The 25,126-nt window shown below is 40.0% G+C and overlaps 2 protein-coding genes across 2 annotated transcripts; one reads left to right on the top strand and one right to left on the bottom strand.

The window, feature by feature from the left end:
- Window positions 1–17,944: 17,944 nt before the first annotated feature.
- On the bottom strand, window positions 17,945–18,940 carry LOC141632857 (cytochrome P450 72A397-like). The gene is made up of 2 exons (XM_074445365.1): window positions 18,665–18,940; window positions 17,945–18,430 (listed from the first exon to the last, which is right to left on the bottom strand). The coding sequence occupies exons 1-2, from the start codon at window positions 18,938–18,940 to the stop codon at window positions 17,945–17,947; spliced, it is 762 nt and encodes a 253-aa protein (XP_074301466.1).
- Window positions 18,941–22,084: 3,144 nt separating this feature from the next.
- LOC141632856 (uncharacterized) lies at window positions 22,085–24,476 on the top strand. The gene is made up of 6 exons (XM_074445363.1): window positions 22,085–22,498; window positions 22,816–22,905; window positions 23,084–23,203; window positions 23,275–23,329; window positions 23,740–23,923; window positions 24,032–24,476. Exons 1-6 carry the CDS (start codon window positions 22,085–22,087, stop codon window positions 24,474–24,476), a joined length of 1,308 nt encoding a protein of 435 aa, XP_074301464.1.
- Window positions 24,477–25,126: the final 650 nt, after the last annotated feature.

Below are 25,126 nucleotides of genomic sequence, written 5' to 3'. Positions count from 1 at the left end.
GGACTGATACGGCCGGTGCTCTTATTCTGGAGCAAGAGAAGGTCATTCTTTGAAGCGCCCCCACGCTTGAGCGGCTCAGCTCGAACTCGACGCTGCGAACAAAGAAGCCGAGAGGGCCAAGACTGAGGCAGAGGAGGCAGTCCGTGCTGAGAGAAAACTCAGGGAGGACGCTGAAAAGGAGGTCCTTGCTGAGAGAGCCAAGGCCGAGGCTACGGCGGCTGAAGCTGCTAAGCTGCTGGAGGGGCGTGACCTCGTTAAGAAGCACGCCGACCTTTACCGTACGCAGAGGGACGAATGGAGGGGCATGTTTCAGGCCCAGGGGAAGGTGGTTCGGAACAAGGATGCTATCATCAACCAAAGGGAGGAGGACATTGAGACGCTCCAAACCGTTATCCTCCCTAACATGTGCGTCCAATACCGGGACCTGGCCGAAGAAGCTGCCAGGGAAGTGATTGGGGAGCTCTTCCCTCTTGATGGTTCCTTTCCGTGGGACAAATTTGACGAGCTGTTTGATGACAAGCTCGAAGCTAAGGAGAAAGCCGCGGAGGAGAAGGCCAAGGAGGAGGTACGGGTGAAGAAGGAGGAAGAGGTGGCTGCGGAGAAGGCAGCCCTTGCTGAAAAGGCCAAGGCGGCCAAAGAGGAAGCGGAGAGGATGAGGGCGGTGAGGTCGCCGAGGCCGAGGTGCCAAGAAAGCCGAGGCCGAGGCTTGAGAAAGCCGAGATCGCGAAGACAGACTTCCGAGTCGCCCAACAAGGACGACGCGCTAACGCTGTTGATGACAAGCGAAACGGGCGTAGGGGAGGCGGCGGTCGTCACCAGGCTCACCCGGCATCTCGGATAGCTTCAGCTGTTCGGGGGCCAATTATTAAGCCTTTCCTCCCTGCCATCTTTTGGCGCTTAGATGATATGTCTGTAACCTTTTGATTTTCTTTTCTTTGTATTTTGTACAACTTTGGTAGGTTGTGTTTTGGCTTATCCCTATGGGGACGACCGTCGTCTGTATTCTCCTCACTTGCAACCCGTTGTCATTTTTAATAAGAGTTTGCTTATTTTTCCTCTGGCTTGGCCGAGGTCTTTTCTTGTCTTCTTGCGTTATTAATTGAGCGCTCTTTTTCATTTTTACCTTCGGCTTGGCCGAGGCAGTCAGAATGCGTATTTCAACTGTGTTTAACGTCTTTTTCTTGAACATGTTAGCGTGTCGACCGTTGTGTCCCCTGCCAGGCCTTCGGTTGGCCGAGGCGACTAGGGGTTACGGCGCGACAGCGTATGTTAGCGTACCGCGGCGTCTACTTCCTGGTAATGACTGCCGCAACGTCTTCTCTTGATAGTGACTGCCGTGGCGTCTACCTCTTGGAGTGACTGCCGTGGCGTCTACCTCTTGGGGTGACTGCCGTGGCGTCTACTTCTTGGGGTGACTGCCACGACGTCTGCTTCTTGATAGTGACTCCCGTGGCGTCTACCTCTTGGAGTGACTGCCGTGGCGTCTACCTCTTGGGGTGACTGCCGTGGCGTCTACTTCTTGGGGTGACTGCAGTGGCGTCTACTTCTTGATAGTGACTATGGGGGGGAATGAACACGATGGAAAACTTGGACAATTCTTCATTAGATATAAACATGCGTCGGGGTGCCCACAGTTGTCTTGGGCATCTCCGCCGCTATACAAAGTATTTCCCGAGACAGTGTTCCAATGGCTCATTAAAGGCACACCCCCCCCATGTCTGTCAACCGGTATGTACCCAGCCCTATTTCTTCAGCCACTTTGTAAGGACCTTCCCAGTTAGCCGTCAGTTGCATCCATGAGGTTGCCCTCCTGTTGTAAGGATGGGCTCTTCCCCTTCTCTGATTTCTTTGCCACTTTGAGGGATTGCATGTTACACCCTCTGGCAGATATCTGGGTGTTGACCACCTCGTCCTTCTCGTTCTTGGAGACGAGCTTATGTGCTTCCCCCCGGTCCGAGACATACATCAGTGTCAGGGCCCGGATGGACATCACTGCGTCGGTCTCGCTCAGAGTGACTCGGCCTATGAGAACGTTGTAGGCGGACGAGCCGTCAATGACCACGAACTCAGCCAGGACATTCTTAGCCGCGTTCCCCTCGCCGAACATCACTGGCAGTCTGATTGACCCCAGGGGTACCAGGCCGGCTCCGGAAAAGCTGTATAGCGGGTTGGTGCAGGGGCTCAAGTCTTCAACCTTCAGACCGAGGTTGAGAAAGCACTCCCTGAACATGATGTTCGTGTAGGCGCCTGTGTCAATCAGGCACCTCTTGACCAGGTGGTTGGATATGTCCAAGTGGACTACAAGTGGGTCGCTGTGAGGGGCGATGACTCCCTCGTAGTCCTTCTTCCCAATAGTCATATCGGGGACTTTGGAAGCGGGGGCCGCTGTTTTGGGCACAAAGTTGATGGCCTGATACAGCTCGTTCAGGTGCCGTTTGTGCCCATGAGCGGACCCACCGTTCTCGTTGCCCCCGATGACAACATGGATCACTCCTATCCGTTCGAAGACGGATTTCTTATTTGAACCGCCGGCATCAGTCTTTTGGCCTTTGGCAACATACTTGCCGAGGCTCCCCTTCCGGATCAACTCTTCAATGGCATTCTTCAGATGCCGGCTGTTGTCGATAAGGTGACCGGTGTGGCCGTGGTACTCACGATCTTGGCTCGTGTCACCGTCCCCCTTCGGCTTGGGGGCCTTTCCCACTCTCGGCCCTCGTGCTTGCTCAGGGCGAAGACCTCGGCGGCAGATACGACCAAGGGGGTGTGGCCATTGAACCGCTTCTGGTAGTACGGTCCTGAATTCCCCCGGCGCCCGCCGAGTTTTGCTTTCTGGTGGACCTGTCAGACCGTGACCTATTATTGTCACGGCGTCCTTCGTCCGGGTTATCCTCCTGGCGGCTCTTTCTCTCCGAGTGCCCAGCCTCGCTGGGGCCTACCCAGGTTTTGTGGTAGTCCTCCACCTTTATGGCCTGATCGGCCATCTTCCTGGCGGAGTCTAGGTCCAGGCCGCCGCACTTGATGAGCTCATTTTTTAGGTCTCCTCTCGGGAGGCCTTTCATCAGCGCGAAGGCTGCCAGTTCGCTGTTCAGCTCACGAATCTGCTGAACCTTGGCGTCGAACCTCTTCACATAACCGGAGAGACTCGCCTCCTCCTCTGTCGATAGTTAGGAGGTCCGAGGTCTCCACGGCCCTCCTCTTGTTGCAAGAATACTGGGCTAGGAATGTGTCCTTTAGGTCGGCGTAACAGTATACCGACCCGTCGGGTAGCCCCTTGTACCAATTTTGTGCCATCCCATGCAGTGTCGTTGGGAAGACTCGGCACCAAACCTCATCGGGTTGCTCCCATACCGACATGTGAGACTCGAAAGCCTCGACGTGGTCGGTTGGGTCGCCTTCTCCTTTGTATGCTATGGGTGGAAACTTTAGCTTAGTCGGCACCGGGGTCTCTAAGACGTAGGTGCTGAGGGGCTGTCTGACCACGTGTCGAACGACACGCGGCGATCGACTCCTCGCATCCCTAGTCCGGCTCCTCTCCCCGTGGCGGGAAGGGCTTCTTCTCCGACTCTGGTGAGTCCGGCTTCTCCCCGACTACGGTGAGTCGGACTTCTTCTCCGACTCGGTAAGTCGGACTTCTTCCACTCCCTGGGGAATGCCTCGTCGGTCTTTGCGACGACGCCGTCCTCCCTTGAGTGCGGGAAGGACTCGGAGTCCGCCACTAGCGCTCGGGCTCCCCGGCATCTTGACGGGGCCGCTTCTTCCAGGTGCTCCGTTCAAGTCTCTTGGAGTCACATTAGGCCCTGGTCTCTGGACGGGTTCCGCCGCTCTTGTCGGTGTGACAGTGTGAGTCGGCGTACTACCAATTAGGTCCAGTTGCTTGATTTCTTTGCCGCATCAACCACGTGTCCCATGATGGTGACCTGGTCGGCGGGCAGCGGCATATCTGGTATTATTGGCATCCCGTACTCCGGTTGAATTACCCGGCCAGTGGAGGGCTGCGCAACTCCAGAATTGTGGACGTTATCCTCATGGTAGAATTCGGTTTCGTCAGTCACGAATACCTCTTGTTGTTTCGACATCTTCTTAGCTTTTTGGGTGGGTTTTTGTTTTGTTTTTTTGTTTGAGAATGAATGTGACTAGCTTCTAGTATCACTTCCCACAGACGGCGCCAATTGTTCCGGGTGTAATTCCAGAGCAGTTATTTGTTACCATCCGTGCTTGTAGAACGACGTCTTTGGTTGAATCCTCCTTGCGGTCTCCTGAAACGATGAACAAACTGAGGGCTCGGCTTTGGACCGAGCGAACTCACTCCGACGCTCAAGTCAGTAAACTTAAAGGGATAAGTTGTTGTTACTTGGCGAAGTATATATTGTAGAGAGATAAGGAAGATATTACCAGATGAATAGTGATTCTTAGGTTAAAATGTGGATCCTTTCCTCAATAAGAGTTGAGGAGTATTTATAGACTTTCACCTTTTGTCACGTAGTGGCCAAGTGGCTAGCAGGTGGAAAGACTGAGCTACCCTCGGCCGAGGGACCCATGGCAGGCCGGCGGGTACTGTTGACTCGCCGCCGAGGGGTCTTGGATATGAGTTCGCGGATATGTGCCCCGGCTGGTTAGTTGTCCTAGCCGATGCACAAGAGACAGGCCGGCAGGCTGCGTCGGTCAGGCTGTCTAAGTCGTTGACTTGCTTGTGGATATCTTTGACCTTGCTCAATGTGTTGACTCGGTCAGCGGGTACAGAATATGCCCCATCAAAACCATTTTCCAATAGAAACATTGAAAGCCTATCATACCAGGCCCTAGGAGCATGTTTTAAACCATAAAGTGCTTTATCAAGTTTAAAAACGTGGTTGGGAAACTCGTTGTTTACAAAACCCGGAGGTTGTTCAACAAACACTTCTTCATTAAGGTATCCATTTAAAAATGCGGTTTTGACATCCATTTGAAAAAACTTTATACCTTGAAAAGATGCAATATCTACAAGAATTCGTATGGCCTCAAGCCTAACTACCGGTGCAAAGGTTTCATCATAATCAATTCCTTCTTGTTGGTTAAAACTTTGCACCACTAGTCTAGCTTTATTCCTTACGATTTCTTCAACATCATCTAGCTTGTTGCGAAATACCCACCGTGTACCAATTACAGTACGTTGGGAGGGCCTAGGGACAAGATGTCATACCTTGTTCCTTTCGAATTGCTCCAATTCCTCTTGCTTGGCAATCACCCAGCATTCATCAGTCATGGCTACTGTGACATGGTCTGGTTCGATTTATGAGATGAAAGCATTGTGTGCACATAAATTTTGAAGCGAAGATCTGGTTTTTATTCCAGAGGTTAGGTCATTGGTTAGATTTGATAAAGGATGTGAGCTTTGATGTTTCTATTTTTTGGGGATAAGTGGGTTAGAGGATTCGGTTTGTTCGTCTGCAACAGTAGAGGGGACTGTTGCATGAGGATTGTTTGAAGGAGGTGATTGTGGTTCGTTTATGATTAGATTGGACTGTTCTTCACCATCCTTGTTCCCCCTGGATGAGGTAGCATCATCTTGTGTAGGAGGACGATTAGTTCCTCCTAAATTTTGGACATCCTCCTCATGCAACAGTGGCTCCAACTGTTGCTCAGCCTCTTCCACCACTAGATCCATATCATTTCGTGTCATACCAATCTCAAAATCATCATCATATTCATTATCCTCATCATTAACCTGTGTGTTTGACACAAAAATACTAGATTCGTCAAATATTACATGAACGCTTTCTTCCATTTTCATAGTCCTTTTGTTATAAACCTTATAGGCTTTACTATGATCGGAATAACCAATAAAAACTCCTTCATCACTACGAGCATCAAATTTGTCAAGGTTGTCTTTTCCATTATTGTGCACAAAGCATTTACTACCAAAGCATTTTAAATGTGAAAGATTAGGTTTTCTTCCTCGTAGTAGTTTATAGGGAGTTTTCTCAATGATTGTTTTAATCATGACACGGTTGTAAATATAACAAGATGTGTTTACGGTTTCGGCCCAAAAATTCTTAGGAACTTTAGAGCTAATGAGCATAGTCTTAGCCATATTTTCAAGAGTTCGATTCATTCGTTCAACAACCCCATTTTCTTGTGGGGTTCTTGCGGTCGAAAAGTTATGACTAACACCATTCTCATTACAATAAGACTCAAATGACAAGTTCTCAAACTCGGTTCCATAGTCGGATCTCAATGAGACAAGTTTATAACCAAATTTGTTTTGAACCTTTTTTACCCAAATTAAGAACTCATCAAATGTTTGTTCCTTAGAACTTAAGAAGAGAAGCCAAACAAATCTTGTGAAGTCATCTACAATGACACAAATATAACGACTTCTACCTCTACTCACAATGCGCATGGGACCACATAAATCAATATGAATGAGTTCAAGAGGTAAGGAAGTGCTAACAACCTTTTTGGATTTAAAAGAGCATTTAATTTGTTTTCCTTTAACACAATCATCACAAAGTGATTTAAATTCAAACTTAATGTTAGGAATGCCGTCAACTAGATCAAGTCTCTTGAAGGTGTTAAGTGTCTTAGCATTTACATGACCAAGTCGTTTGTGCCAAAGCCAAAGGTCGTTCTTTTGAACACTCATGCATGATAGTGATTGACCCGACAATGAATATAAGTTAGTCATGTAGACATCTTTGACACGTTTACCTTCACGTATGAGTTCTCTAGTTTTTCCATTGATGATTCTACATTCACTAGCAAGAAATTCTACAATATTACCTCGATCACATAGTTGTGAAATGCTCAAGAGATTGTGTTTCAAACCTTTGACAAGCAATACTTTGTCGACGCATAATGACTTGACTTACCAACTTTTCCAATACCAATGATTTCACCTTTCTTGTTGTCGCCAAAAGTCACCATGTCACCATCGTAGGCTTCTAGCGAGAGGAATTGGTTTTTATCTCCCGTCATGTGACGAGAGCATCCACTGTCTAAGTACCAATTGCTGCTGCCCCTCACTAATGCCTATAAGAAATCAAACATTTAGTTTAGGAACCCAAACAAGTTTGGGCTCCTTCTTGACAACGACCTTTTTGACTTCCTCTTTCTTGATCCACACTTGTTTAGCATTTTTAGTGTTTCTTTCTAAGTCACGGACTCTCTTTTCACAACCATTAAACTCATGACCTGTTTTGCCATAATATTTACAAATGATGTACTCAGGAAGACCAGCATACTTTCTTCTTCGGAAGTCAGTTTGGCTTGGGTCCTGGTTTCGAGTGCAATAGTGTGTGCTACTATTTCATTTGAAACCAAGTCCAGCTTTCTTTGCAAATTTTTCATATTCTTGTGATTGTTTCAAGAGAAACTCCAAAACATTCTGACTTTCTTCCCATTTTAAGTAGAACATATTAGCCTCATCTAGCTCTTTAGTCAATGTTTTGATTTTAGCAAGATGATTAAGATTCAATTTACCCAAATTATCGAAAGCTTGTTTTGCAAGTCTTGCTTCATCACTAAGTAACATCCCAATTTGTTCCAATTGTTTATTATCCATTTTGACACAATGTGAGGTTAGCTAGAAGAGAGTCGCGTTCTTTGGTTAAGGAAGACACTAATTCAGTGAGAGTATCTATTTCTTTTCTCGACTCGGATGCCACAGTAGAGACCTTTGTGGCATGAGTCTGTTCAGCCCTTTTTAACATCTCAATTTGAGTAAGAAGGTCATCATTTGATTTTTGAGCTCGTTCTAAGGCACTTTTGACATGACTAGACTCATCATTTAACATTTCAGCAATCTTAACAAGATCATCTTTTTCATTGTTACGAGTAGCTAAGTCAATCAAAAGTTGGTCACGTTCTTGAGTTAGTGACGACACATTTCCTTTGTTAGAACTGGATGCAACATGGATGCAACAGTGCAGAGATCTGTTGCACCCGTTTCATCGACCTTGTTAGCTAAAAACAAATTTTGTTTTCGAAGCTTTTTAATTTCTTTCTCAAGACTCAACATGGAATTAGGTTGATCATTCTCATTTAGACTTTCTTTTAAGATGACATTTTCCTCAGCTATGTCCTCAATTTCGATTTGCATAGCTTCCCATTTATTAGTTTGGACACGACATTTATCAATAAATTGGTCTAGGAGGAGACAAACTTTGTCTTTAGAGAAGGACCGAACCTTTTTCTTGAGCTTAATTACCTCATGGTCTGAATCAGAGTCTGAATCTGCGGAGTGAGCCATAAGACACTTGATGTCTTCTTTCTTTGAAGATTTGGAAGCATTTTTTGAGGAACTAGACGAGATGCTAAGTTTGGCGTCTAATTCATCCTCAAGGACATCGTCCTCTTCAGAATCAGACATGCCCCAAATAGCAGTCATTATTTTGTTTTTGTACTCACGTTTAGCGGAATCACGTTTTTCTTTGGATTTGATATCGTTCCACTTTGGGCATTCTTTGATTTGGTGACCTTTGTCACCACATTTAAAGCAACCAACAGTAGAATTAGACCTTCTCCTAGCAAAACGACGTTTGCTAGAATTATTGCTATACCTTTGAGAGTTTCGACCATTAATCATGCCAACAATGTTTTTAGTGAACATTGCAAACTCGTCATCTTCATCCTCCTCATCACTTGAGAGAGCATTAAGAGCGAGTCCTTTCCCTTTAGAGCTTTCAATAGAACGTTTCATGAGAGTTAACTCATGAGCCATAAGTGAGTCCATAAGTTCATCAAGGGTAAGCAATGAAAGGTCCTTAACTTCCTCAATAGCCGTAACCTTCGGTTGCCACTTTTCAGTTAAGCTACGAAGAATTTTACGGACTAGATCCTCGGATTGAAAACTTCTACCTAAACTCTTAAGGTCATTGACAAACTATTAATTGACTCGTCTTTTTCCATATTGAACATCTCATATTGTTGCATGAGAAAATCAATACGATATTTTTTGACTTGTGACGTTCCCTCATAAGCAAGGCTTAGGGTGTCCCAAATCTCTTTGGCCGAAGCACATCCAGATATACGATTAATCTCTTGATCACCGATCCCATATTGAAGAACAGACATGGCCTTAGAGTTTTTCTCGATTTTCTTATAGTCGGTCTCAACATACTTATCCTCACTTTTCAAGGTACTAGTGCCATCAGCATTAATCACTTTCGATTTTGAGGGGACCCTTTTGAATGATTAACCAACATTCATAGTCCGCACTTTTGACATAGTGCTCTATGTGATGTTTCCACCAGGCATAGTTTTCTCCCTTGAAAATGGGATACTTAGTGTGTTTTGAATCGTCCATAACTATAGGATCAACTCTTTGAATTTAACCAATATTAAGAGCACGAGGCTCTGATACCAATTGAAGAGTTGAGAACGATAAACACCTAAGAGGGGGAGATGGTGAATTAGGTATACCTTTTAAAATTTTTATCCTTAACTTGGTTAATTAATTAACTTAGGTAAAGAATATTGAAGTACAAGACTTGAGAAACTTAATTGAATGTAAGTTCACAAGAAGGTACAACAGTTTTATGTCACAATATAGGTGACTGTGACACAGAACTTGATTAGGTACATGCGAGAAATAGCAAAGTGAAAGAACGTAAAAGTAAATGAACAAACAAACGACATTTTAAAAATTGGTTCAGCCTCTACTCCGAGGCCTACGTCCAACCGTTATTTTATTGCTTGTTTAGAAATTTACTCAAATTTACTAAACCCCTTACAATGAAAATAACTCGCCAACCTACTCCGGTTGCACTCAAACTTAAAGCTACTCCGCTTCAAGAGTTTATGGGTTCTATCTCAAGGTGTTACAGAATTTTGAATCTCAAGAGTTCACTAAATGAACATGGAGATCACAATTAAGATCTAACACAAGAATCATGGAACAAACTCATTATGTCACAGTACAGCGAACTGATACTTGGAGGTTTTACAGTTTTTTTTCGAAAACAATTTGAAGACTTTAAAATCTGAAAAACGTTTTGCAAACACTTGAAGAACAAAGCTTTAAATGCACAAATGATTTGCAAAGTTTTACAATAAATGCTTTGGAAGTCTTAAGAAATAAATGTGATTAAGGCACTCTATTTATAGTGGATTTAGTCTTAGGTAAGTACAACTTGAGAAAATTAAATCCATTATAAAAATAGTAGCTTTGAGTGATGGTAAGTGTTAGACTATAGGTTTGGGGCTTAAGAAATCAGAAAACTTAAGGTACTACACTCAACATGTGACCTTTTACCAAAATGGCAAAAAACTTTTCTTACTTTAGAAGTTTGACAAGTCTTCTTTGCCATTTTAGTAAAAGGTGTTTGCACAAATCTAGAGGCTTAGTCAAATGGGTTATTGACTCCAAAATTTCAGATTATTTTCAAGCTTTTGAAAATTCAAATGTTTAAGGTTTGAAATTTGCAAAGTTTTAACACTTAAAACATTTTGGTCGAAATTCCTCCTCCGTACGGTAGTACCAGAAACCACAGTATAACGTACTGTTGCATGGTTTTGCCATAACTTGACTTAAATGAGAATGTTGCATTTACTCTTACATTTTTCGACTAAGGCTTGGAAAATATCATTGTCTTGACTTTCTTGATTATTTTGATCATCTTGAATCATTGTTGAATGTTCATTTGATTGTTTCAATCACTAATCATTTCAACTAAGAGCAAACATTCAAATAACAAAGGGACTTGACATCATCAACACAATGTGTTCTAACAAAAACTATAGTTTCGGATTAGATCGGATATGCAAATGTTTTAATTCTAATATTCATATCCAAACCAAAGCAAAGATTTCGGATCAGATATCCAAACCAAACTTAACTTTCGGATCGGATTCGGATCGGATTGAATATCAGATCAGTTTGGATAATCGGATGTTTTGCTAAGCCCTAATAAGGGCATAGTGCACATGATGCACGTGTAGCTAACGTGAACCTCTCCATAAATTTAACATGCATGCGTTACATAATCACTTAATCAGTAGACATGTAGTCGGTGATTTCGGTCCCCTCATACCCTAAATATTGTACTCCCAACATCATCGTACTTTTCTACGTCGTCATGATTTCCGAGTTATGTGCTCTGTGATTGTTATCATCAAATCTTATTTAATTAATCAATCTCTAAATAGATTACACAAGTATTTAATAATCGTACGTACTTGTTTATGAATCACGAGTATTTATTAGAACAAAAACTTTAATTTAATAATTAATATTTAATCAGGAGCGGCCAATAGAATTTCGTGGCCCTGTTCCAAATGTTATATAAAGGCCCTGTTATAATCGTCTCATATTTTTCAAGTTATATGCAAATGTAATTTTTTATGTATTATATGAACACCCTTGTCATAATCCTCTCATAATTTTCGAGTCTTACAAATGCGAACATATTATTTAACGCCTTTAATATTTGACGACGGCGTAATTTTAAATTATCAAATACCAAGTATTTGAAATTTATAAAGCGAAATTTATTAGGTGTCTTGAACTAGTAAAACCCATAAACAGTATACTACATATCATCATAATGCATTTAGGATGTAAAAACAAATCATAGTATTCCTCTATTAGTTTAGTTCATTTAGCTCGGCTATTATCATTTTTTTTTTTTGCAAAACAGATAAATAAGATAAAATTTAAAAAATGGAGTAATGTAACTTAATTATTAATAATAAAATATTCGTAACAAGTGTTATTTTTTGAAATGATATTTTTCATGAGAAATAAATATATGAAAATTATCACGATAAAAAAATAAATCACCTATAATGTTAAAGTCAAAATAGTAGTTGCCATTTGAAAAACTTTAAAATGTCAGGTGAGGGAATCGAACCCCTGACCTTCAGCTATTTGTCTATTCAAATAACTTAGTTCTTCACCACTGAATCACTGCAAGTTTAGTGAACTTTCAGTGTATCAATTACTATTAATCTTCATCTTAGTCCAGAGGAGGCCCTTAGCGGGGTTGGGCCCCGGTGCGGCGAGCCAAATGGACGGGCTCATGGCCGCCCCTGTATTAATAATGATACGTAATTGATTAGCAAGTACTCATACAGTCGTGCTATGCATTTAGGTCCCGTTCTTTTGAAATTTAACTTGCTGAACTGAACTGAATTTATAGGAGCTAAACTGAACTTATAGGAGCTGAATTGAACTGCACTTATAAGAGCTGAACTGAACTAAACTGAACTTATAGAAGTTGAACTGAACTTATAAGAGCTGAACTGAACTTATATGAGGCTATGAGCTGAACTTATAGAAGTCGAACTGAATTTGTAAAAATTTGCATTTTATATAAGTTAATTTTTTATACAAGTATTACAATACATTACAATAAAAAAAACTACATATTACATTTTTTTTTTCTAACCATCCTATTTTCGTATTATCATCCTCCTCGTCACTTTCATCTTCATCTCATCATTGAATTCATTGTCTCTCCAAATGTCTTTTACTATATTATTTCGTACCTTGTACATAACTTCCTTACGCTTTGTTTCAGACATGTCTCAATCTGTTGAGATTAATGAGGTATATGTGAAATAAGGGTAAAAATATTAACAAAGCGTCTTGTTTGTGATGGACCCGGTCCGTCATAAACTTGTGACGGATAGCGTTTCTCTTACAATAAGGGGGGGGGGGTGGTGGTTATGGAGCACCCTATGGATAGTGTCGGGGTTGTGGAGCACCCTATGGATAGTGCCACTTGCATATTGTGAAAGGGGTAATATCCGTCTTCAGCTTGTGACTTATAGTGCCCGTCTTCAATGAGAATTTGTGTAATATTAATTAGATAGATGGACTTGTGAATAAGTAATGAGTAGGCGGTTTAGCATAAACAATTACAAAGGTCATTTTTTTTTGTTTTTTATTTAAGAATAATGATATGTGTATTTGATAATTTTAATATTGGATTTTTTTTTTGCATTGATTTAAATGAAAAACGCACTATTTTTTTTTTCAATTTGTCAATATTAAAAAAGGGGTATGAATTTGTAGTTAATATAAGTTGTATGAACTTGTTTAAACTGAGCTTATAAGAGCTGAACTAAATTTATAGAAACCGAACTAGACTTATAGAAGCTGAACTTAACTTAACTTATAAGGGGGGAACTGAACTTAACACTACTACAGATACAGGCTATAACAACGGTCAAAAACCGTTGTTATATAAAAAAGCGGACGTTGTTAAAGCGTCCGTTGTAAAAGGTTTTAACAACGGTTGGTTTTCTTAAGGAAACCGTTGTGAAAAATATTAACAACGGTTTTAAGTATAAAAACCCGTTGTGGAAAGTGTGACTCAATTTTGGGGGGAAAGTTATAACAACGGGTTTGAATATACAAAACCGTTGTTATATATAACGACAACGGGTTGTTTGTAAATAACCGTTGTTGTTTTTTCTTAAAATATAAAAAAATAAATAAATTAAATATTACTAGATGCATGTATAATTACGGCCCGTTTGAATTCCGATGCATGCAGAATATCCCTTAAATTAATTACCAACGGTTTTGAAAAAACTTATAAATGTGACTAGCTATAAATATTAAAGCATCCTTTACTAACATTCATTAATTGAAACAACATGGCAATGAACCCTAATTTTATCAACAACGAAGAATGGCTTACACAAACGATTGAAGATGATGGGAAGGTTCTCGCCGGGTTTCCCGCCGATCAACACCCATTAATCAAAGCATCCCTTGAACATCAACGGAATTATTGGATTAAGAGGCGTGAAGCAGTCCGGCTTGTCAACAAAGCCTCATCATCATCATCATCTTCATACCCTCGTCGGCCTGTTACTCGCAACTTGGCTGACCGAGAGATATGTTGAGTTGTACTCTTCCAACCTTATCTCCACATGCAAGTCGTGTCCTTGCATATATTCAATCTGTTATTGCAAAATATGAAGCCAATGACCCCGGAAGTTAGCGGTATACCGAGTGGCGTGATTGGTGGCGAGGTTGAGAAGCGCTTTTTACGCTTAACCAGGGGTTGTTCCGGCTTATTATACATCTTTTGATTTCGATAATTCTTTGTAATGTATTTGGTTTAAAATTAAATGAAATGATCATTTTGAAAGTGTTGAGTTATGCTTGTTTGATTTGCTTCCATTTTTTCAACTCCATAGATCTATCTGTCATCATCAAGATCCAGTTAATTCATCGCCATCATTGTCCAATAAGATTTGAAGCAAAGACATTGAGAGATATATGATGATGCGATTATGGCACAACTTCCTAACATATATATTAATTAAAAAACAACTCAACCCACACATTGCTTAGTATAAATACATTGCATTATCTCAACTAACATGCATTTCCATTATCTCAATATATTCTCCAAACCCTAACTGCTAAAACAAACTCCAAATAAATTAACCCTCTCCTTAATCTTTCAAAACAAACTCCAAACTCCAACAAAATGAATGATATATCATCCTTAAGACTCTTACTATGCTCGATCCGTACTGAAGGACGCCAAAGAAGATGGAAATGAAATAATTAGAAACACATACATGGAAATGAAATAATTAGCAGATCTTTGAACGGAACCTAATGGTCGATAAAAACACATACATGGAAATGAAATAATTAGAAAAATAAAATAATGACGATGAAACAAACCTAATAATTACAGAACGTACGTAAAGAGACGATGAAATCAACAGTGACGGCGAGAAGATAAAGCGACGATGAGAAAGAGAGAAAGAGACGATGAGAAAGTGTGTGTTTTGTGTTTGTGTTTGGCTGCTGCTGGGTTTGTGTTTTGTGGCTGCAGCAGACTTGTGTTTGTGTGGTTTATAGTATGGAAGGTATTGACAACGGTTATTAAACAACAACCGTTGTGAAATATGTTTTAACAACGGTTGTAAAAAACACCCGTTGTTAAATAAGTTTTAACAACGGGTTTCAAAAATAACCGTTGTGATTACTTTTCACTAACTTTGCGCCAATTTTGCGCCAAATTATTAACAACGGTTGTGCATGTGTGACCCGTTGATAAAACGAATAACAACGGTTTTTATAACCATACCCGTTGTAATTGATTTTAGTAAAATTCGCGCCATACATTCTACAACGTCTATTGTGATTTTCGTGAATAATCGTTGTTAAAGGGGCGTTGTAGTTGCCTGGATTTGTAGTAGTGTAACTTATAGGAACTGAACTGAACTTATAAGAACTGAACTAAACTTATAGGAACTAAACTCAACTTAAAGGGAGTGACTTTAAATCCAAAAGAACAGGACCTTAATCGTGAATATATATGATAATCCCATACTTTTTACAACATTAATGGCGAATCTTGAAATGAATAACGGGGGCTAACACTTAACACACCCTAAATCTCATATATAGGAGAATATATTCACTTAATTACCTAGCCAAAAGAGTCGAGTGCTAATTTATTGAGTGACATTCAAAAGAGTCGTTTCCTTCTTTTTTTTCTTCAAAATCCTCTTATTTTATGAAAATATTAAACATATAATACTGAGTATAATGATATTAAAAATAAGCAATATTTGAGAGGTAATAGCTTATTTGTGATTTCCTTTAGTTTAAGAAGTGATTATAGAGGTCAATGATAAAGAAGGATGCTAATTAGCAAGTACAAAAAACAATTAAGCATTTTTTTTCCAACTTGGCATGTTATACTTGCTAACATTCTTATGACTGTTGTGCGGAAGCGTGAATATCCCTTGTTGGGCCTCTGCTGCATCTGTGTCCACAATCCATAATAGTACGATATTGTCCGCTTTGGGCCAAGCCCTCACGGATTTACTCTTGGGCTCCTTCCCAAAAGGCCTCGTACTATTATATTTTATGGACACTTATAAAGATGATCTTCCATCTTTATTCTACCGATGTGGGACAAGGGTTTGCACCCTAACAATCCTCCTCTCAAACCAAGGACCATCATCTTGACTCGGACCTTGACCTACATGGAGGACTCTCCCACTCTACAGCCCCAACTTCTAGACACCCGAAACATCACAAGTCTTGATAACCTCCCCTTAGCCGACACACCATGCTATCACAAATCGTCCATGTGCCCTTCTTGGGGATTTGCTACACATGCATATCGAACATCCTCTACATCCAATATACCCTGGACCGGGTCCGTCACTTCAGAAGTCCTAGAACACAAACGGTCTTTGGCATCCAACCTGGAAATGACCCACCAGACCTGTGGCACCCAATCTGATAAGGGTCCACCTGATCAACAGTTCTAGTACACAAATGGTCTTTGCTCCACAAGACCTATGACGCCTTTTCATCCATTTAACTCTGGACCGGGTCTGCTCAAGGACTCACCTCGAGCTAGGAGTTCCATGCCTTATAGTGTACAACTTCAAGTCTTGGGCCTGCTGATGCATCCTCGTGTCTAGCCCAAGCCAAACCTTGAGCTCTGATACCACTTGTTGTGCGGAAGCGTGAATATCCCTTGTTGGGCCTCTGCTGTATCTGTGTCCACAATCCATAATAGTACGATATTGTCCGCTTTGGGCCAAGCCCTCACGGATTTACTCTTGGGCTCCTTCCGAAAAGGCGTCGTACTATTATATTTTCTGGACACTTATAAAGATGATCTTCCATCTTTATTCTACCGATGTGGGACAAGGGTTTGCACCCTAACAATTATTGTTGTAACGGAGGCGTCCCGTTACCCAAACAGTTAATTGATAAGGCGATAAGAACAATAAATAACGAATGTAAATAAAGTTGACACAAAGATTTACGTGGTTTACCAGTAAAATAACTGGCTACGTCCACCCTGCGAGGAGATCAAATGTCACTATTGTGGAGAAAATAGTACAGCAGTAAACCGGTACACACGCGCTCAATATGAGCCAAAAGTATACCCTATTCTACCAACAAATATAGTAGTCTCAAAGGAACAAAAGAGACTACCCCAATAAGACGAAGGACAAATAATCTTGAGGCCTACCAAGATTTAAACAAACTCCTCCGTTCTTCAAAGACAGACGAACACCAATAATAGAGCCCGGAACAAACTGAGTTTTCTTCTTCAGAAGGAACCTCACAAATCGACCCTCTTTATTGTGCTCTCAAATCTCTCTCTTAATTAACCTAGAATAAAACTTGGGTCTTTATATAATTATTCCACCCAAGATAAAATATCTAGACTAATAAAGAAATAAAGTAATAGGAAATAAATACGGACTATTCGTTTCCTAAAACAAACCAAAGTCAAAGCTAAAGAAAGAATCTTGTATTTCCTAGAAACACTAAGCCACGTAGCAAATAAGAGCACCCACTATCTTTCCAATGCTAAGTAGTTGCGTCACTTGCAAAAGGGACGAGAGACAATATCAGACCAAAACGTGATACTCGCGTTGGTTGTGGCTACTTCTGATTTTTAGTCTTCGCTTTAATTCTTACCTTAATTTAATCTGTCTTCGACACAAATTCAAGGCATAAATTCCTAACAATGACCATTGGCTTCAGTGGTGGAGCCAGCAGAGGCGCTCGCACTTGTTGGTAATTGAAAATTTTCAAAGTTTTTAGTTAAAATTTTCCAACTTTTTTCGAGTTTCTCTTAAATCATTACTCTTTCGCTTCCGTTGATATTTTTGGCCCCCGCTGAGATTAAACAATTGAAGCTACCGAGCTACTATACTTAATACTAGCTTCAATTGTTTGGAAATGCAATATTTTCGTTTTCCTCAATTCTTTTCGTTACAATACGGAGTAGTTAGTGTGTTAGTGTTTCCAAAATAACAACACTCCAATAAATTTAAGACGTTGGATTTTAAAACTGCCCGCGGCAACGTAACACAAAATTCATGTTTCTAATCCACACCACACCAAATATAAATTAAATAATCAATGCCAAATATGAGAAACTACTCTCTTTTTAATTTGATGTTTACCAAACATATTACATAAGGTAATACTTTCAAGGTTTATGGATTATTATTACCCAAATAATTGCAAATTTAAGATTTTGAGATAATAGTAGAGACTTGCATCACTAAATTCGACGTAAAATGAGATGAGCTCCATGTTGAGGCTACGAGTAATAACACCCATAGGAGCATGAGAATACGATGGTGAGAGCTCAAATGCAAACTTCTGCAAGAAAATGGATAATGCCATCTTAGCTTCTATGATGAGTGCAAGGTTTTGTCCAATGCAATAGCGAGGGCCCCAATCAAATGGTAAGAATGTATTAGTACCATTGGTTGCTTTCCCCACGGCATCGGAAAATCTCTCCGGCTTAAATTCTTTAGCATCATCTCCCCAATATTTGGGGTTATGATGAGCATGGATAATAGACATTTCAAGTAATACGCCCTCCGGTAGATATAAGCCTCCTAATGTTGCACCGCCGGGTTTGATTCTTCGAATAACTGATGGCGCCGGAGGATATAATCTTGATACTTCATGTATGATCATTTTCATCTGTTACATAATAATTGTTACATAATAATTGTGTTGAATGATATTGAGCTTATATTTACTACCTTAATCATCTCTTGAGTATTGAATAAGTTTTAATTAGTAATTTAATATTTAAGTGTAAAAATTAAAATAAAATAATCAACACGAGTTACAATGGTCAGTAATAACTTATATAGCTCATTTAATAATATGAATAATAAGGTGCTTAAATTATCGATAATGAGGGTGACTTACTATTTTCAAACGGTTTAATCCTTCAAAATCAGGTGGATTCGTGCCAAATGTTGCAAGAACTTCTTCACGAGCTCGATCTTGCCAATCTTGATGTTTGCTCAACAAAATCATCGCCCAAACTAAAAGCATAGAGGTGGAATCATGTCCAACAAAATAGAACAACTTGCATTCTTCTATTAAATCCCGAAAACTCATTCTCAACTTTTTCTCTTTTTTTGAGGTAGATTCTATTAGAATCCCCAACACGTCATCCTTACTTCCTTCTCCATTCTTCATTGCTTTAACTTTTTTGTCAATTATTTTTTTCAATAGATGTTCTATTTCTGCATTCTTGTCTTTAATCATCTTGTTGGTCTTTGTTGGCACATATCTATATGAAATCGCGATCTTATATTAGATAAATAAGAAACACGTAAAAATGTACATCAATATAATATAGTGAAAATTATTAATAACCACCTAATATTTGCTGAATTTTACAAATTACCATCATGTATTTTGTTTATTACAACTTACCACCTCCATTTCACCAAATATATCTCACCTACCACCGTATTTCATTCTGGATCATTATTTTACTTAAATGCCGACTTGTTATGTTAATAAATTAAAAAATGACCAAAATATCCTTACTTTATTTTCTCAAAACACATACTACCACCTAAACTAAAAATAAACAACATCATTCATCACCAACACCCAAATAACTAGGGCTCCTTCTCGAAGATGGTAACTTGTAATAAACGAGTTCGGGATTTATGAAAAATGATAATAATAATAATAATAATAATAATAATAATAATAATAATAATAATAATAATAATAATAATAATAAAAATAAATTTAAACTAAACATAACTTAACTAAACTAAACTAAATTTAATGGATCTGAATCAAATCAAACTTATAAGAACTGAAATTAAGTCTAAACGATCAGGACCTAAGTGTCTCTTAACATTAACTAAATATATATATCATAAAGCAGAAATAATGTACATATACTTACTTCCATCCAGGAATATAAATAGAGTTGACAAGAGGAGCAACGCATTTTTGTTGTTCGGAGATAAGTTCAAATATTCTTCTTCCGTCATCGTATGTGCTACCAAATGCAATTCGAGAAATTACATCTCCGGTCAAGCTGGTGAGATATGGGCACAAATCTATCTCACGTGAACTACTTGTGGCTAATAATTTATCCCACTTGTTCACTATTTCAATAACGCTTGTGTAAAATGCTGGAAGTGTTGTCTGAAACAAATGCGAGCACAACTAAATCATTATCGTTGAATAAGTGAATACTCTTATTAATTAGATAAAAAACTTATCAATCAATTATATATAAATTCTGGTCTTTTTTTCGGTTTCTCTCTCTAGTTAGTTAGATAAAGCTCTCTCAGGCTCGACACCATTAACGATGTTAAAAAGCTTGCGCCATGGCTAGGGGGAGGGGTTGTCCTTCCAAACAAACAATACTATCAGATTGCTCTCTTGATTTCGCATCTACTGGTATCAATTTCGATCATTCTCTTTCTGTATGTCAATATCATGTACGTAGTTCTCCGACTATTAATGATCGATGCCATCTTAAATGTTCTTCCTGCATCTCCACGTGTTACTACTGTTAATTGTTCTTTATTTTCACCGATTAATACATCACCTGGTATAGTTGGAGGAAAAAATTAGAGTTTTGCCTAATTTAGATGAACAGGCAGGGACCTCCATTGTTACTCCCATTATTTCTCCTGCGACTGTAGTCACCAATTCGAGCTGTTCCGAGACCAATTCTAGGATTCCCAATACTGGGATGACTACTAGAAATTGGGCTAGTGTTGCTAAGGGGAAGGAACCCATGTGCATGAATTTGTTTTATCATGAGGATAGTGCCAAATCTGATGAATTTGATATTCAATTAGAGGAGATTCAGGATGAAGTATCCAAATGGAAGTATACTTTAATGGGGAATGATCTAGGAGCAAAGCCTACCCTAATACAAATGACTGACTATGTTCAGAAATACTGGATTTGTGGTACCTTACCTGTAGTCCAGTACTTTAAAAAAGGGTTAGTTTAGCTTCAAATTTGATAATGCAGAGAGTATGTAGGAAGTACTGATGAAAAGACCATGGTCTATAAGATCTAACTCTTTAATCTTTAAGCAATGAACACCTTACTTCTCATGTGTCATGGAAAGTGTGTCAATTGTGCCTGTTTGGATCCTTTTCCCTGACTTGGATCCCTATATGTGAACTGACTCTATACTAAGTAAGATGGCAAGTAAAGTTAGCAAGCCTCTATTTGTTGATCTGACTACTACATGTAATGCTAGATTGTCTTTTGCTAGGGTATTGGTGGAGGTTGATGTTAAAGCTGCCTTGCCTGAGCAAATTGTTATAAATGCTCCCTATATTGGCCAGTTTGTTTAGAGGGTTGTCTATGAGTGGCTTCCATATTATTGCAACATCTGTAAGAAACTTGGACACACAAAAGCTAGAGCAAAAGGGATGTGGATAATGTCCAAAAGAAGACTGATAAACCTGTCAATTCAGAGACTGTCAGAGAACCTGTGGTTGAACAGATATATAACCCTGTTGTTAAGCCTAGTCTACCTGTTCCCAGTCACTCTGACCAATACTAAGCCTCAGGATGCTTTTTGTTAGGTGATACCTCAGATTCTAAGGTAGTGGAATCAACCCCTTTGACTGATGGCGAGGGTTGAGAATGCAGTGAGCTAGTCCCTCTAACTCATGACGAGGAGACTGGTCCATTGTCTCAGGAGGCTGTAAAGCCCTCAAAATGCAGCGAGTTAGGGTTGGAGTCTGGTCAGGTTGTCATTGGGACTGAAAGAGTTGGGAGTGGAGCTATGGTTCATGTTGAGGGTGATGCAGATCCTGGTGAGCCATCTCTTTCTCCTAACAGATTCACTGTGTTGTCAGTAGAGGAGAATAATGGTAATAATTAAGCTATTTTGATCCATCATGTTGAGGAGAAATCCCCTGATGGCTCTATTAAATGATAATCTTTACTTGGAATATTAGAGGCTTTAATATGCCAGTTAAGCATATAGAGGTAGTACAATATCTTAGGAATAATAAAATTGACATCCTAGGGATTTTGGAAACAAGGGTAAAAAAGAAAAAATCTAATGAAGTTTTGAGAAACAATTTTGGTAGATACTCAAATTATTGTAATTACAATAAACATGTCAATGGTAGGATTTGGTTCTTACGAAATTCTGCCACTGTAAATATTTCTATGTTAGAGGAACATGCCCAAGTTATCCACTGTCAGGTTAATCATTTGATTACTAGTAGAGTTCTGTATCTTTCTGTTGTCTATGAGAGCAATAATGCTGATAGAAGAAGGGACCTCTAGGTTTCTATTTCTCAGTTTGCTACACATGTTAGACCCTGGCTGGTAATGGGGGATTTTAATGTTGTCAGATATCCTATTGAGAAAATCAGTAGTCATCTTCCTATTGCATCTGAAATGATGGATTTCAACTCATGCTTCCTTAGTTGTGACCTGGAAGAAATGGCTGACTCTGGACATGACTTCACTTTGTTCAACAAGCAGGAGCCAAGTACCAGAGTTTATTCTAAGTATGATAGAGCTCTTGTTAACTCTACCTGGACTAGTCACTTTGATCAAACCTCCTTCAATTTATTTCTCCTGGCATCTCTGAACACTGCCTTGTTATGGTCACTTTTTGTGGTCATCACCTGCCTCAAAAGAAATTCAAGTTTCTTAATTGTTGGGCTGATCATCCTGGCTTTAAGCAGCTTATTTCTGAAGCCTGGTCTGGTGGAGGGGTCACTGGAAACTCTATGTCAGGCAAATGAGCAAGCTTAAAAAGGTTAAGCACCGGCTTAAGCAGTTGCAATCTCACCACTATTCCAACATAAATTCTAGGATTATTCAAAAGAAAGAGGAACTGCACCAATGTTTCCATAATTTAAAGGCTGGCCCATTTTCTTCTTCTCTCATACGAAGAGAGAAAACCGTTTCTCAGAATCTTGTCAAATTAAAGGAAGTTGAAGTTAAAATTCTCACTCAAGCTCCATAATATCAAGCATAATGATATCAGGTCTAGTTATTTTTCCTCAAAAATAAAAGAAAAGCAGTTAACACAATATGTTGGTGAACTTCAGGGGGTTGATGGTATTACTCGCAAAGGAAAAACTGAAGTTGATGATGCCTTTGTGGAGCATTATCAGCAGCTCCTGGGTTGCTCTGCTGTGGTACATGACAAATATTGATATTATTTCCAAAGGGCCCTGTGTAGAGGAGCCTGACATTAAAGCTCTTATCTGTCCTATAACCAGAAGGGAAATCAAAGAAGCTCTATTTAGCATTCGATCAATTAAGAGTCCAGGACTTGATGATTTTTCATCTGGGTTTTTCAAAGTCGTTGCATAGGATATTGTAGAACATAATTTTTGTGTTGATGTGGAAGATTTATTCAGGAAGCGCTTTCTGCCTAAGCAAGCTAATGTCACAGTCATCTCCCTTATTCCAAAGAAGCCAGTTGTTCAAACTGTAAGCGACTTTAGACCTATATCTTGCTGCTTCGTCATTTATAAAACCATCAGTAAAATCTTGACAAACAGGCTGAAAGTTCCTATGCCAAGTTAGTAGGAGAGAAGCATACTGCTTTTTTACAAGGTAGGTGCCTCTTTGAAAATGTGATGCTAACCTAAAGCCTTGTCAAAAGCTATACCAGGAAATAGTTTACTCCCAAATTCATGTTAAAGGTGGGTATCAGTAAAGCTTTTGACACTCTCCAATGGAAATTCCTTCATAATATACTTGTTCATCTAAAGTATCCTGCTACTTTTATAAAGTGGATCATGGGGTGTGTGTAAGGCTGCTGGTTTACTGTAAAGGTCAATGGAACCAACTGTGGATTCTTTAAGGGCAAAAGAAAAGTTAGACAAAGGGATCCCTTGTTCCCTTACTGTTTGTACTAAGCGTGGAAGTTCTGTATTGGTGCCTCGGGGGAATGTGCGACTCCCCTAATGTCTCCTTTAATCTTAACTGCCCTAGACTAGGCCTTACACACTTAACTTTTGCAGATGACCTCATGGTCTTCACAAGAAGAGACTTGCCTTCGGTGCAAAAGGCCACTGAAATACTGGATATGTTTGCTGGCTGGTCTGGTCTTCGAGCTAACCTCGATAAAACAGAGGCTTACTTTGGAGGGGTGAGTCCTGATGTTAAGCAACTTATCCTCTCTAGCTACTGTCGGCCTAAAGGAAGGTTTTTTTTTTTTTCATTTAGGTATTTAGGGTTTCCCATTAATCCATCCAGGCTTTCCAAGGACATGTATAATGGTTTGCTGATTAAGATTCAGTGCCTATTGCAAAGGTGCTCGGTTACAACTTTATCTTATGCTGGTAAACTGCAAATTATACACTCTGTCATTTTTGGTTTCAGAAATTTCTGGTGTTCTAGCTTGTTCTTACCCAGGCATATCTGTAAGACTATCACTAAGCTTAGTAAGGGTCTGTTTTGGGGATGTATGGATGGACATCAAAGGCTTGTGTTTAAAAGTTGGGAAAATATATGCTCCCCTAAGACTGAGGGTGGTTTCCAGATTAAGAACTTCTCCTCTTGGAACAGGGCAGTCTTACTCAAATTGATATGGCAGCTTGATCAGGATCAGGGGACCATTTTTACTCATTGGATTCAAAGCTACCATCTTGCTGATTATTCCATTTGGGAGGTGTCTAGCAAGGAGCATTTCTTAGAGAGCTTTAGAGGAATTTTGCAGGTTAGAGATGCCTATGTCCAGCAGCTAGACAATAAGTAAGGTGTGCAAAATTTGCTCTCAAGGTGTGTCATTCGAGGGAAATTTTCTGTCATTAGTGCCCACAGTGAACTCAGACCAAAGTTTCCAGTTAATAATTGTTTTAAAGCCATACACAATGGTATCTTGCTACCTAGACATAGGTTCATTCTCATGTTAGCAGTCCAAAAGAAGCGAGCTACAATTGACCAGCTGCAAATGAGGGGGATTCAATTGGTAAATAGGTGTTACTTGTGTCATCATGGTGCTGAATCTGCTCGTCACTTGTACTTTCACTGTGCCTATACTCAGGTTACCAAATAAAAAACTATACTTAGTGAATTCGTAGAATCTGACGATTCTACGATTCGATTCTACCGATTCGATCCTACCCTCTCCATCGATTCAAAGTAGAATCCCGATCCTAATAACATTGGCCGACGCTGGAGTTTAGAAACAAAGAACAGACGCATCCCCAGCCACACCAGAGAAAAAAGTCGGCCACCACCTGAATATAGCGAATAACAACAAAAGAAGACGAAAAACTCCGATTGAAGAATATAAGGGTGCGAGGAGGCTCTCGCCGGTGGCCTACAGAGGTGCGCTGAGGTCACCGGCGAGGTGGAAAAGCGGTGGGAAAATTAGGGTTTTTTTTGGGGGGGGGGGGATTTTTT

The sequence above is a fragment of the Silene latifolia genome, chromosome Y, assembly GCF_048544455.1.
Source record: "Silene latifolia isolate original U9 population chromosome Y, ASM4854445v1, whole genome shotgun sequence".
In the NCBI taxonomy this organism is placed as follows: Eukaryota; Viridiplantae; Streptophyta; class Magnoliopsida; order Caryophyllales; family Caryophyllaceae; genus Silene; species Silene latifolia.
Note: the sequence above shows the minus strand (reverse complement) of the source record. Positions and strands in the feature narration are given on the sequence as shown.

Coding starts and splice junctions, on each gene's coding strand:
- LOC141632857 (XM_074445365.1), bottom strand. CDS start 18,940: ATGAAGAATGGAGAAGGAAGTAAGGATGACGTGTTGGGGATTCTAATA. Junction 18,431..18,664: donor GATTAAACCGTTTGAAAATA/GTAAGTCACCCT, acceptor ATTATGTAACAG/ATGAAAATGATCATACATGA.
- LOC141632856 (XM_074445363.1), top strand. CDS start 22,085: ATGGGGGATTTTAATGTTGTCAGATATCCTATTGAGAAAATCAGTAGT. Junction 22,499..22,815: donor CACTGGAAACTCTATGTCAG/GCAAATGAGCAA, acceptor GGTGAACTTCAG/GGGGTTGATGGTATTACTCG. Junction 23,924..24,031: donor TACTGTCGGCCTAAAGGAAG/GTTTTTTTTTTT, acceptor CCTATTGCAAAG/GTGCTCGGTTACAACTTTAT.